The sequence below is a fragment of the Rhincodon typus genome, chromosome 17, assembly GCF_021869965.1.
Source record: "Rhincodon typus isolate 14 chromosome 17, sRhiTyp1.1, whole genome shotgun sequence".
Taxonomy (NCBI): domain Eukaryota; kingdom Metazoa; phylum Chordata; class Chondrichthyes; order Orectolobiformes; family Rhincodontidae; genus Rhincodon; species Rhincodon typus.
The window spans coordinates 32,568,503-32,578,990 of record NC_063348.1 but is presented as its reverse complement, the minus strand read 5'-3'; the positions used below and the strand labels follow the sequence as shown (position 1 = coordinate 32,578,990).

The following is a 10,488-nucleotide window of genomic DNA, read 5'->3' as shown; positions in this document are numbered from 1 at the left end:
CTGCAAAACTCCACATCATCTCCATGAAGCTCCCTGTTTTTTTGTGGAGCTGATCTAAATGAACTGTTCGACCTATGTTGCCTCCAATCAAGAACAAAAACTGCACCAACCTCTGTCATTCAGCTGCAGGAGGGAACAGCACTTGTGTGTGTAGTCACACTCAGAGGCCAAACTCCAAACTATCATTAATGCATTCATAGAGACACATGAGAAAATTGGCTAAGTATCTGGAAGACAAATGGCCTTTACTAGCCTCTTCCTGTCACACAACACTAAACCCCTGACTATCTATTTCCAAGAACATGGAAATTAATGACAAGTCTGAGAGTCTTGAGCTATACTTATAGATATAACCTCTAACCACATCCCCAGTGGCTTTGGAAGCTCTATTTTATAATATGTAAGAATGGTAAATAATGATTACACTTTGGTTACAATTTTATTTTGCTCCAAAAGTGATGTCAGAACTGATGTTAATTTATGACAAGTTATTTTTGATTAGTAATAAAATATCCTGGAAAGCCCCAGTGCAGAGTGGATCAAACCGACGCTTAATTGTTTTGTTAATGTTTTCTACACTTATACCAGATGGAGATCTTGGAAAAAGGTATATGTGGGGTTAAGATCTCCCTAATTGATATAGAACTTGAATTTTTCATAAATATTCCAGTTTTCCTTTATCAATTAGCTATTTGATTTTATAAAACAAAGAACTGCGGATGCTGGAGATCTGAAACAAGCAAAAACAGAAATTACTGGTGAAACTTAGCAAGTCTGGCAGTATCTCTGGGGACCCCCTGTGAGCCATTGGATGTGAAACATTATTTTCTTTGTATAGTTGCTGTCAGACCTGCTGAGTTTCTCCAGGAATTTCTCTTTTTGTCTGTTTCAGCTACATTGTTTTCTACCAGCTTCTTAACATGTATTTGAATTTCAACAGGGAAGGCAGCAAAATTATTTTCAAACTTTTTGATTTTTAAAAATTGGATAGATTCTACAAAATTAATTTTTAAAGATCTGTTATGGGCTGGTGCTGTTATGGTTTCTTGCACAATGTTGTTGCAATGCTCATCTACCACTGTTTATTGTGCTGTTCCTTTTCATGGCCAAAGGTTATGGGCAGAAGGATCTGATTTGTCAGCCACTGTAAAGGAAAGGTAGAAAAGCACGTATGGCTGGGGATCAGTTGTAGGGAAGGTGGGAATTGGGGGAAGTGGTGGAAAAGACAAAGTGTAAATGTTGCCAGTTCAAGTATTCCAGAAGATTTAGTTACAGCCATGTTGCCTATTTCTCCAATAATTTATACCTGGTAAACAGAAATGTTATTTAAGAAATAGGTGCAGGAGTAGACCCTACAGCTTATGGATCCTGCACTACCACTCAGTACGTTCACGCCTGATCTTTGGCTTCAACTCAACCTTCCTATATCTCTTGATTCCCAGAAAGATCAAAAATACGTCCATCTCATCTTTAAAACATATTAAAATATACACGCGTTCACGGCCCTCTAGGATTACAGAATTCCACAAAATCATAATTATATGAATAAAGAAATGTCTCCCCAACTCAGTTACATATTAACAAAAACTGAAAGAACTTCGGTGATTGGAAATCAGAAGTAAAAACAGAAATTGCTGGAAAAACTCGGCAGATCTGGCAGCATTTGTGAAGAGAAAGCAGATTTAACGTTTCGGGTCCAGTTCTTCTTCAGAACACACTTCTGTTCTTGAGTTTTTCCAGCAATTATTTGTTTGTGTTTGGGTCCTATAATACTTTCATTATGAAACTGCCATGCGTTCTCGATTCGCTAACAAGGGGAGCAACCTCTCTCTGTGACTGTCTGTGAAGGTTTCCCTTCAGAATCTTCCATGTTTCAATGCGATCACCTCTCACTCTTCCAGACTCCAAATACTATCGACTCAATTTATTCAGCAGCGTTGAAGGATTTTTAAAAATTTAAATAGACCGATTTGCATTCTCCATGCCTGTTGGCAACAGTGTCCTGAATATTAATCTCCAATTCCGGGAGAATTGGATATTCCCGGAGGTATGATAATCTTTCAGTGGGTGTTCTGAACAAAGATCACTTCAACAAGACGATAAACAGTTTTAATATCATTCTTCAAACTTTTTAAAGAAATAATGTACAGGAGAGAGAAAAAGCAAACAAAAAAATCAATATCCATCCTATTATGAGTTGTACTTGCGGTTGATAAAACAAATTGAAATGCAATTAAAAACCTTTTGATTAATTTCTGCAATATATCTAACGAGCAAGCCATATTAAACATTGCGGAATGACTATAATGAGAAATTGTGCTTTATCAGAACAGTTTCCACCTCCTTCTCTCTCCTGGCAGCTGACGCGTTAATCGGCTCTTGCATCTCTGTTAAAGGGATTGAGCTTTGCCTTGAGTTGTCATTTTCCGTCGGCGGGCACAAAGCCGAGTTTGTTCCTTTAATCCCGGCGCGTCCTTGATCAAGGGCCGATAATGCAGGAGACCATTGAGACGGACTGAGTTTTCATGCTCGGATCATGGCGGCGGAATTGAGGCGGGAGACGCTACCTGCTCACTGGTCTTACGGTGTTTGTGAGGATGGGCGGATATTTTTCATTGAGTACGTTCACTCGGAGCAACTTTCAACACTCTTGTCGCTTTCAAGCGCTCAGCGGTTTCGGGTTGTTTGGAATTACAGGTTTATTTTTGTTGTCTGTGTGTGTCCCCTTTCTTTGTTTTGTTTCCCGCAGCGATCAAACACGAACCACCACTTGGTTACATCCACGAACTGGTGAACCTGTCAACTCCGGCCATATGATCCGATCAGGTGGGTCGAGCGAGACTTTAGTAACTTTTGCTTAAGCGGTCAGTTCCTGTTTATCCGTTTGTTATCGAGACAGGCGCAAAGGTCCAAAGTTTCAGCCGCTGATTGGCTTTCACTCTTTCTCTTTCTCTCTCTCTCTCCCCTTCCATGTCTTCACTTCCAGATCTACCTCGGGGTTGGGAGGAAGGTTTCACTGAGGAAGGAGCCAGCTACTTCATTAAGTGAGTTGCGTGTCTGTGTTTTATTTTATATTTTGCTGTGAACCTATAAAACTGCGAGCAGGTGAATGAGCTGGGAGATCCCGCTTTGCCTCAAATCCACCTGTCTTGTTTTCAGTTGGTCTGTTGTTGAGTGTATTTACTTTTGTGTGTATATATATTTTTTTAAAAGGCCTCTTATTTCATAATTCAAGTGGAAGTATAAGGGTTAATCAGAAAGCGAAATTTACTACCGGCTGCGTTTACCATTGGGTGTTCTGTGGCTGTGGTAAATGTTTAATGATTGCCGGTGAGATCATATGATTGTGGAATGTGAGCAACAGGTAGTCACGTGGAGTTTTATTACCTGTGAAATTGATGGGTTGTAGTGTTTGAACTTGGGGTGCGTCTTTTTTTAAACTGCGCATTTTTTTTGTGTGCTGTGTTTGCGAGTATTGGCATATTATCTCCATTATAATTTCAAAAATGTGTATATATAAGATACAGCCCCAAAAGAAAAGGAACACAGATAATGTTCTCCTTTCTCTTGTAATGCAAATAAGACTGTGTTCCCCCGGCTCCCTGAAACTACACAAAACAATGTATACACTCAGGATCAGCACAGCCCGCGTCTCAAACTGTTATGAATGGATTGGTATAATGTCAATAAAGGGGAATTTATGAATTGTACAGGCTGCTCGAATTACATGCTAGTTGTGCAGAAGATGTTAATGTTCGCTTTGTCGTTTCACAAATAAGGCGATGTAATGACAAAATATAGTTTTCCACGTTGCAATTTGTGAGGTTGCTATGGTAACAAACAGCCCCTTGCAGTGAATTATTCAGGGCATAATTGAAATCGAAGGTGCTTTCTTTCCACTACAGTTCTTCAAAATGAAAGCTACAGCTTCTTTTTAAAATAAAAGACATAATTCGTATTCATGTGAAATGATGTCTCGATTTTATATTTGTATGCGTGAAACCTAAATGTGTGGGAGTGAATTATGAGACGTTTTCACAGATGAGGATTCTGCTGTCATATAACCTGCTGGAGTATTTACAACTCTTGTTTGAAGCACAAATTAGATTTTGTTCTGATTTTTATTGTTGGCAGTCTAGGAGTTTCCTAATGTCTTAAAAAATCTAGTCTGATTCATCTGACTGATAGGAAAACAATGTATGACAGTTATCATCTAGCCATAGATCATATGTATGTAGCTTTATACTCACTGGATTGTGCTTGTGCTCCTGTGACAGGCTCCAAAGGTTTTGTGGAGTTCAGCATGTCTGGTTTTTAACCACTTTACACTGGCGAAAGGTTTAAATTTTGCAGTTGAGACAAATGGTACTGGCTTTGAGAATTTATAGTCATTCTGTGAAATTCTTCTATTGGTTAGATATGGTCAGAATGTTACATTTGGCTCATTTCAAAGGACTGTAGGTGTTAAGTATTTAAACTTGTGAATAGTAAATTTAAGTTAGATAATTATTTCATGCAATGCTTGATAAATGTGTCTAATGATACTTTCTGTTTTGGAAAATGTTAAAAGCATAGAATCTTGGGATATGTTTTAAAGGGACAAATGTCCTTTTCTTATCCTTGACTTACATTCTTGTCGCAATTCCTGTATGCTCTTGGCAATGAAGGCTGATGGAATATTGTGCTCAAATTTGGGTACCCTCAGAAATTTGTCATCATCCCCTACCTACTCTACAATTACATGCTAGCTGTTACTTCTGGGACCACTACAAACCCTCATTCAATGAGAATGGGGGTCAGACAAGGCTGTCATTTGACTAACTCCTGCATTTTTCTTGGCTATACCATGTCTCTAGCAAGTTACCCCAAAACTGTGGAGATGATCTTCTGAACAGACAGGCAATTGTTCAACATTCATCTTCAGTCCATAACCAATAGCTACAGTCTGCAAATACACTTGTATGCATGCTCACTCAATCTGTGATCCAGGTCGTTGTCAGCTAGCTCACTGAAGCATATGTGAAACAGAAAACATCAGAAACTTAATGTTCTCATTTAGCTCCCACAGATGATGCTTCCCTTGATTTGATTGAGACCAACATGACAATCATAGAAAATGTCAACCATTTTGTATACCTTTGGACCTTCTCATGACAAAGGCAGCCATAGTTATGATAGTTCATCACCTCCAATGTGCCAACTCAGCCTTCTGCTGACAAAGGAAACAAAAAAGTGAGTACTTGAGGATTGGGAGAATAAGGTTAAGCTTAATTGATTCATTGATTCCTGTGCTTGCATATAATTTGGTGTATTAGATGAATGTGTACGGGAGACTGAATAACTAGAGAAGAAGCACCAATGGTATCTTTGCAAGAAATTCCAAATCAGGCAAGAAAGTTGATCTAAAGCAGTGTTCTCTTGGAAGCCCATTTGCCTAGCATCAAGGTGCTAATAGTTCTAAACCTGATCTGCTGGGTGGAACATATTATTAGTATGCCTGACAGTAGACTCCTGAAACAATTGCTCAATTGCTGGAACTCAGTCATGCCAAGAAATTCCTAGAAGGTCAGAAAAAACCCTTTAGGATTGTTGTCCATGTTCCTGAAGATGTCCAACATACCCATCAACTCATGAGAGATAATGGCTTGTGACTGACAATTTGAAAAGGCTCATTCAGGAAGGCAGTTTGAGGCACTTCCATTGGTAATATGCCGAGGTGAAGTCAAAATGTTGGAGGGAGGGGACACAACCTCACAGAATCAATATCTAAACTCTTCAAATGCTATCTGCCTTATATGGCAGAAACTGAGGATTGTGCATTGAAATTATCAGCATCTCAACCAATCGAACTTGAGTAGAATAAGTTCCCATTCAATACTGATGCATTGCCCAAATCCTTTGGTTTAGGTAGTCGCCTGGCTTTCCAAGTGCAGATTATGAAATAACTTTAATGTGACAGGACTTTGGCATTTTATTGTACAGACTGAATGGAGACACCTGCAATAAAGGTGTAGTTTTGAACAGACAGCGAATTTAGTAACTTTTTTTGTCCGCTCTAATTTTTCTGCCATTTGGATGCCTCCCAGAGTGTGTAGGGAATTATGGGCAGTTCAAGCTGCCATAGTCTCTGTCATTTTTTAAACTGACAAACATTAAGGGACAGCTACGATTCTTTTAAAACCCTTGAGACCAGCTCATGAAGTAAATGATGGAGACCAAAATGAAAGAATCATGCAGGTAAAGCTTTTTGGGAACATATCAGTCTTTGGCCAAAAGTTGACTGAACCAGACCTTGAGAGTCATTAGGTACACAAATCTGTGAATGTACGAGGCCTTGGGGATGTGGTAAGCATGATAACCCTTGTCTCTGTGCTCTAGGGCTAGTATGTTTATGCGTTTTCCAGCTATCTGAGGGGAAGGTTCACTCTGATTCTCCTCCAGTAGTTGAAGTATTTTTTTAATCAACCTATCCAGGGATATTATGATTCATCTCTGCAGGAGATGGGACTTGAACTTCATTCTTCTGAGCCAGGGGTAGGGTCAAAAATGCTATGCCACAAGAATCCTCTACTGCAGTAGCTCGGGTTTTCTAATCCAGCCTGTTCAGAGACATTATCACACACCTCTGCATCAGGTGGGACTTGAAAACTTAGCTTCCTGGTCCAGTGGCGGGCAACCTAGGCAGTAGCTCTGAGGGAGTACCTAAACAACCTGTTTGGGACCAGGTGGAACTTGAACCCTGGCCTCCTACCTCAGAAGTAGGGTAACTACCACTGTGCTACATGAGACCCAAGCAGTTGCTGATAGAAAATCTATCAACCAGTGTGACATGTTATTGACAGGACTTGAAACTGTGCTTCTGGCTCAGATGGGGGGGATACTATCACTGCACCTCTAGAACCCTTAAGCAAGAGTCATACCATACGGAAACAGACCCTTTGGCCCAACCCATCCATGCCGACCAAGTTTTCCAAACTATACTAGTCCCATTAAATTCATATTCCTCTAAACCTTTCCTATTCATGTTCCTGTCCAAGTGTCTTTTAAATGTTGTAACTGTACCTGCATCTACCACTTCCTCTGTCAGTTCATTTCACATATGAGCCACCCTCTTTGTGGAAAAAGTTGCCCCTCAAGTCCGTTTTTAGATCTTTCTCCTCTCCCTTTAAAATTATGCCCTCTGGTTTTGCATTCCCCGACCTTGGGGAAAAGACTTTGATCTTAACTAACTGGCACATTTCCTGGTCATGGGATTGGAGAATTCTGATTGACAACTAATAAGATTTTTGTTCACTTGTTATCTATAATTTGCCAACCACCAGAAGCAAAGCTGAGTCCCTAATGTGGCACAGGGACAGTGTCCTTACCCCTGTACCAGGGGCCTTGGGGTCATGTCCCATCAGCTCCTAAGGTGTATAATGACCTCTCTGAACAGGTTGTTTAGATAAATAGATTAAATTTTTTACAAAAGCTGTTTTAGTAATTGGCACATGAGCAGTGTGAAAAGGTGGGAGTGAAAAATGCTTGCCCATTCATTCAGGCAGTAGACAGTTGCAACTATAGTTTTTACATTAGTTTTTGTATTTGTTATCCAATTGCTTGAATGTTTGCTATAGCGGTGGCGGTCCACTTTGCTTCCATTGTAACTACATTTTATATAGTATGTAGTTAGAGTTACAGATTTTGCAACCAAAACATTTGACTTGGAATGTAATTTGAAGTTGTTTTGTTGGACATTGGAAAGTTTTGCCACATTTCACCTGTCTGGTTGGTCGTCTAATGTAAGTATGGTTTGTGCTTTCAATTCGTATGAAGCTTTTGAGTTTTGCTGTCTTTTATTTTTACAAACTGTCACAAATCTTTACTATTGCAATTATTAACTTGTAATGTGCAAGACTCACAACAGGTTTTGTAAGTTGTACTGACACATTTGATGAGATGAAGCTAAATTTTATTCAATCTATGTGCAATCAGGCTTGGCCATGGACTTCATGTTTTGTAAGTCGGATTCCTCATTTGATACTTGGCTGTTGTAAGTATCATTATTAGGTAGTGTGATAGCACAGCAAAATGCTCATGTTACTATAAATTTTCCCTTTGTCCAATATAAAGTGTCCAATACCAATGCTTTTTATTTTGCAAAGATGTAAGCTGCTGTTTCCACAAATGTGCACGTTCTGCCCACCGACATAATCTGCTCTCACTCTTAGCTGATTATCTTGTCCAATTTAGACAAAAATATACTCGGCAAATATTTGAGTAAGTATAATTTTTTCCTCATAGAATTCATACAGGGGCATGGGAGTCATTTATATAGACTCTCCACTTGTTGAGGACATTGGTCTGTGACCACGCTCCATATACCTGCGTTTGCTCCATATCTTTGGTAATTTATCAATTTCCACCTTAAAATTAGCAATTGATCTGAGATCAAATACCATTTGTGCATGAGTGCCAAATTTCTGTGACCCTTTTGAGTGAGGAAACATTTCCTTTCTCCTGAAAGTTTCATCTATTAAGATTTATACCTCTCAGTCCTAATCTCCAACCAGTGAAAACAGTTTCTTTCAATCTACTTGCACATCTTTCCCTTTAATAGTTTAACTAAATCATCCCAAAACCTTCTTTAAAGTTTGAGGGAATATCACCCTTTTTGTCTAGTTTCTCCTCTTAGCTGAATGCCTGGAGTCTAATATTCTAGTAAAAGCACAGAGTTGTTCCTGCAATATCCGATTACAAGTGAGCTAATATTTCTGTGTTGCACAACTGTGTGCCAGAACATTAGAATATTATCTTCCATATTTCCTAGAACTTACCTTGCAGGAATTCATTTCCCCCCTGCAAAATGATTCCTCCTTTATGGTTATATCTAAGACCAAGCAAGTATACTAGAACTCTTAGGGGAGAATCGCTTATTGTAGCTTCCTCCAAGCTGTAATATATTGTGGGCTTTCTGTAATTTATGTATTTTTAGCTCCCAAAATGTAAAGGAAACCGGGGGCAGAGGAAATGCAGAGAAGGGATAAATGGCTCAACCTCAGTAGTTTTGAAACTGATATTGTGTTGTAACCATGTACGCTATACACTTCAGAAATGAGCCGTACATTGGATTTCAAAGCCTGTTCTTTGTTTGTGTGGAATGGTCTCAATAAATCTAAAGTGTTGTTCAAGAAGTTGGATATTATTGATTTTTATGAAGTGGTTATATTTTAACAGTGAGTAAATTGATACCATTGAACATGTGGGAAAGGAACTTTATTTATACCTCTTTTCAGTAACTTATTCAAATGTGTTAACTGATTTGATTTTAAGTGAAGGGAAGTGAAAACCAAAGATGTTTTCATACAGTAAAATTTTGTGACCTCTCTGTAGGGAATCTTGTATCTAATTTTCGTTTGTTCTTTCTAGTCCTTCCATGCGCTTTTGCTAAGTTTCAGAATCTAAGACAGATTTTTAAACTTTGTGTAATGATTTGTAAAATGAAGTGTGTTCTATGAAGTTTGAACTGAGAACAAAGTGTTAGCAGTCCAATGGACTTCTGCTGAATAATACAAAATCTGAGTGACAGTAACAATTTCATATCTGCCAGCCTACCTACTCTAGTAGGTTTGAAGAATGTTAAATTGTTCTCGTATGTTGCAGATTGAACTAGTCATTTTTGGCGAAGTCAGTGTACTTTCGTTCCCCCCCACCACCATGTCTTTAGATCCAGTTTTGCTGGAGATTGATTCTATAGCCTCTGCCTACCGTCTGGTACACTGACCATTCTGAACCAGCAATCTCAAAGTTTAGCAGAGGCGAGCCCTGTGTTTGTCTGCCCCCAATGTCTAGTAATTAAGAATGGAGCATGATATTTTTGCCCTCTCGTGCCCTAGCACTTGCTTAGTTTGTTCACTGTTTCCTGTCTGGAGTGCTGAAACCAATTTATACAACATCCACCCGAGTTCAAGAAAAACAAATGGGGCTTTGTTCATGAGCTGAGTGGCTCACGGAGCCCTGCAGAGCAATGAAATATTGAAATCGATTTTCACTTAGTTGAGTTAACTGATCTTGGACACTGATAGTCAGGACACTGCAACTCATTCACACCCTCTGCCACAATGAACAAAGTGCATTACATTCAAAATGGAATAATGTGGAAACAAAATGAAATTTTGCAGTTTGTTTGGGCAGTGAGCTGATTTCTGCTGTCCATTGGATGAGGTGCTGGGCAATGGTCACATCACTGCCCTGAATATGAAAAGTAGGATGATGATTCTTTTAATATTTAACTCCTTGTTCTAATTCATGGCACAACTGAGAATCCGAATGAAGCAGAAAATTTGATTAAATAGCTCTACTTGTTGTAATATTAATTGTGATTAATATAATTGGTCTTGGTAAATTGCAGCATGTGGGCTAGCACTTCAGAATCTAGAGATAGTAGGAACTGCAGATGCTGGAGAATCTGAGATAACAAGGTGTAGAGCTGGATGAACACAGCAGGCC

General features: G+C 39.1%; 1 protein-coding gene across 1 annotated transcript in view; it reads left to right on the top strand.

Moving 5' to 3' along the window:
• The first annotated feature begins 2,441 nt into the window (after positions 1-2,441).
• Positions 2,442-10,488, top strand: part of plekha7b (pleckstrin homology domain containing, family A member 7b) — a 419,580-nt gene continuing 411,533 nt past the window's right edge. The window contains exons 1-3 of the mRNA XM_048606908.1: positions 2,442-2,619; positions 2,750-2,826; positions 2,987-3,044. Coding sequence (XP_048462865.1) covers positions 2,537-2,619; positions 2,750-2,826; positions 2,987-3,044 — 218 coding nt within the window. The 5' untranslated portion in view covers positions 2,442-2,536. The remainder of the gene's footprint in view (positions 2,620-2,749; positions 2,827-2,986; positions 3,045-10,488) is intronic.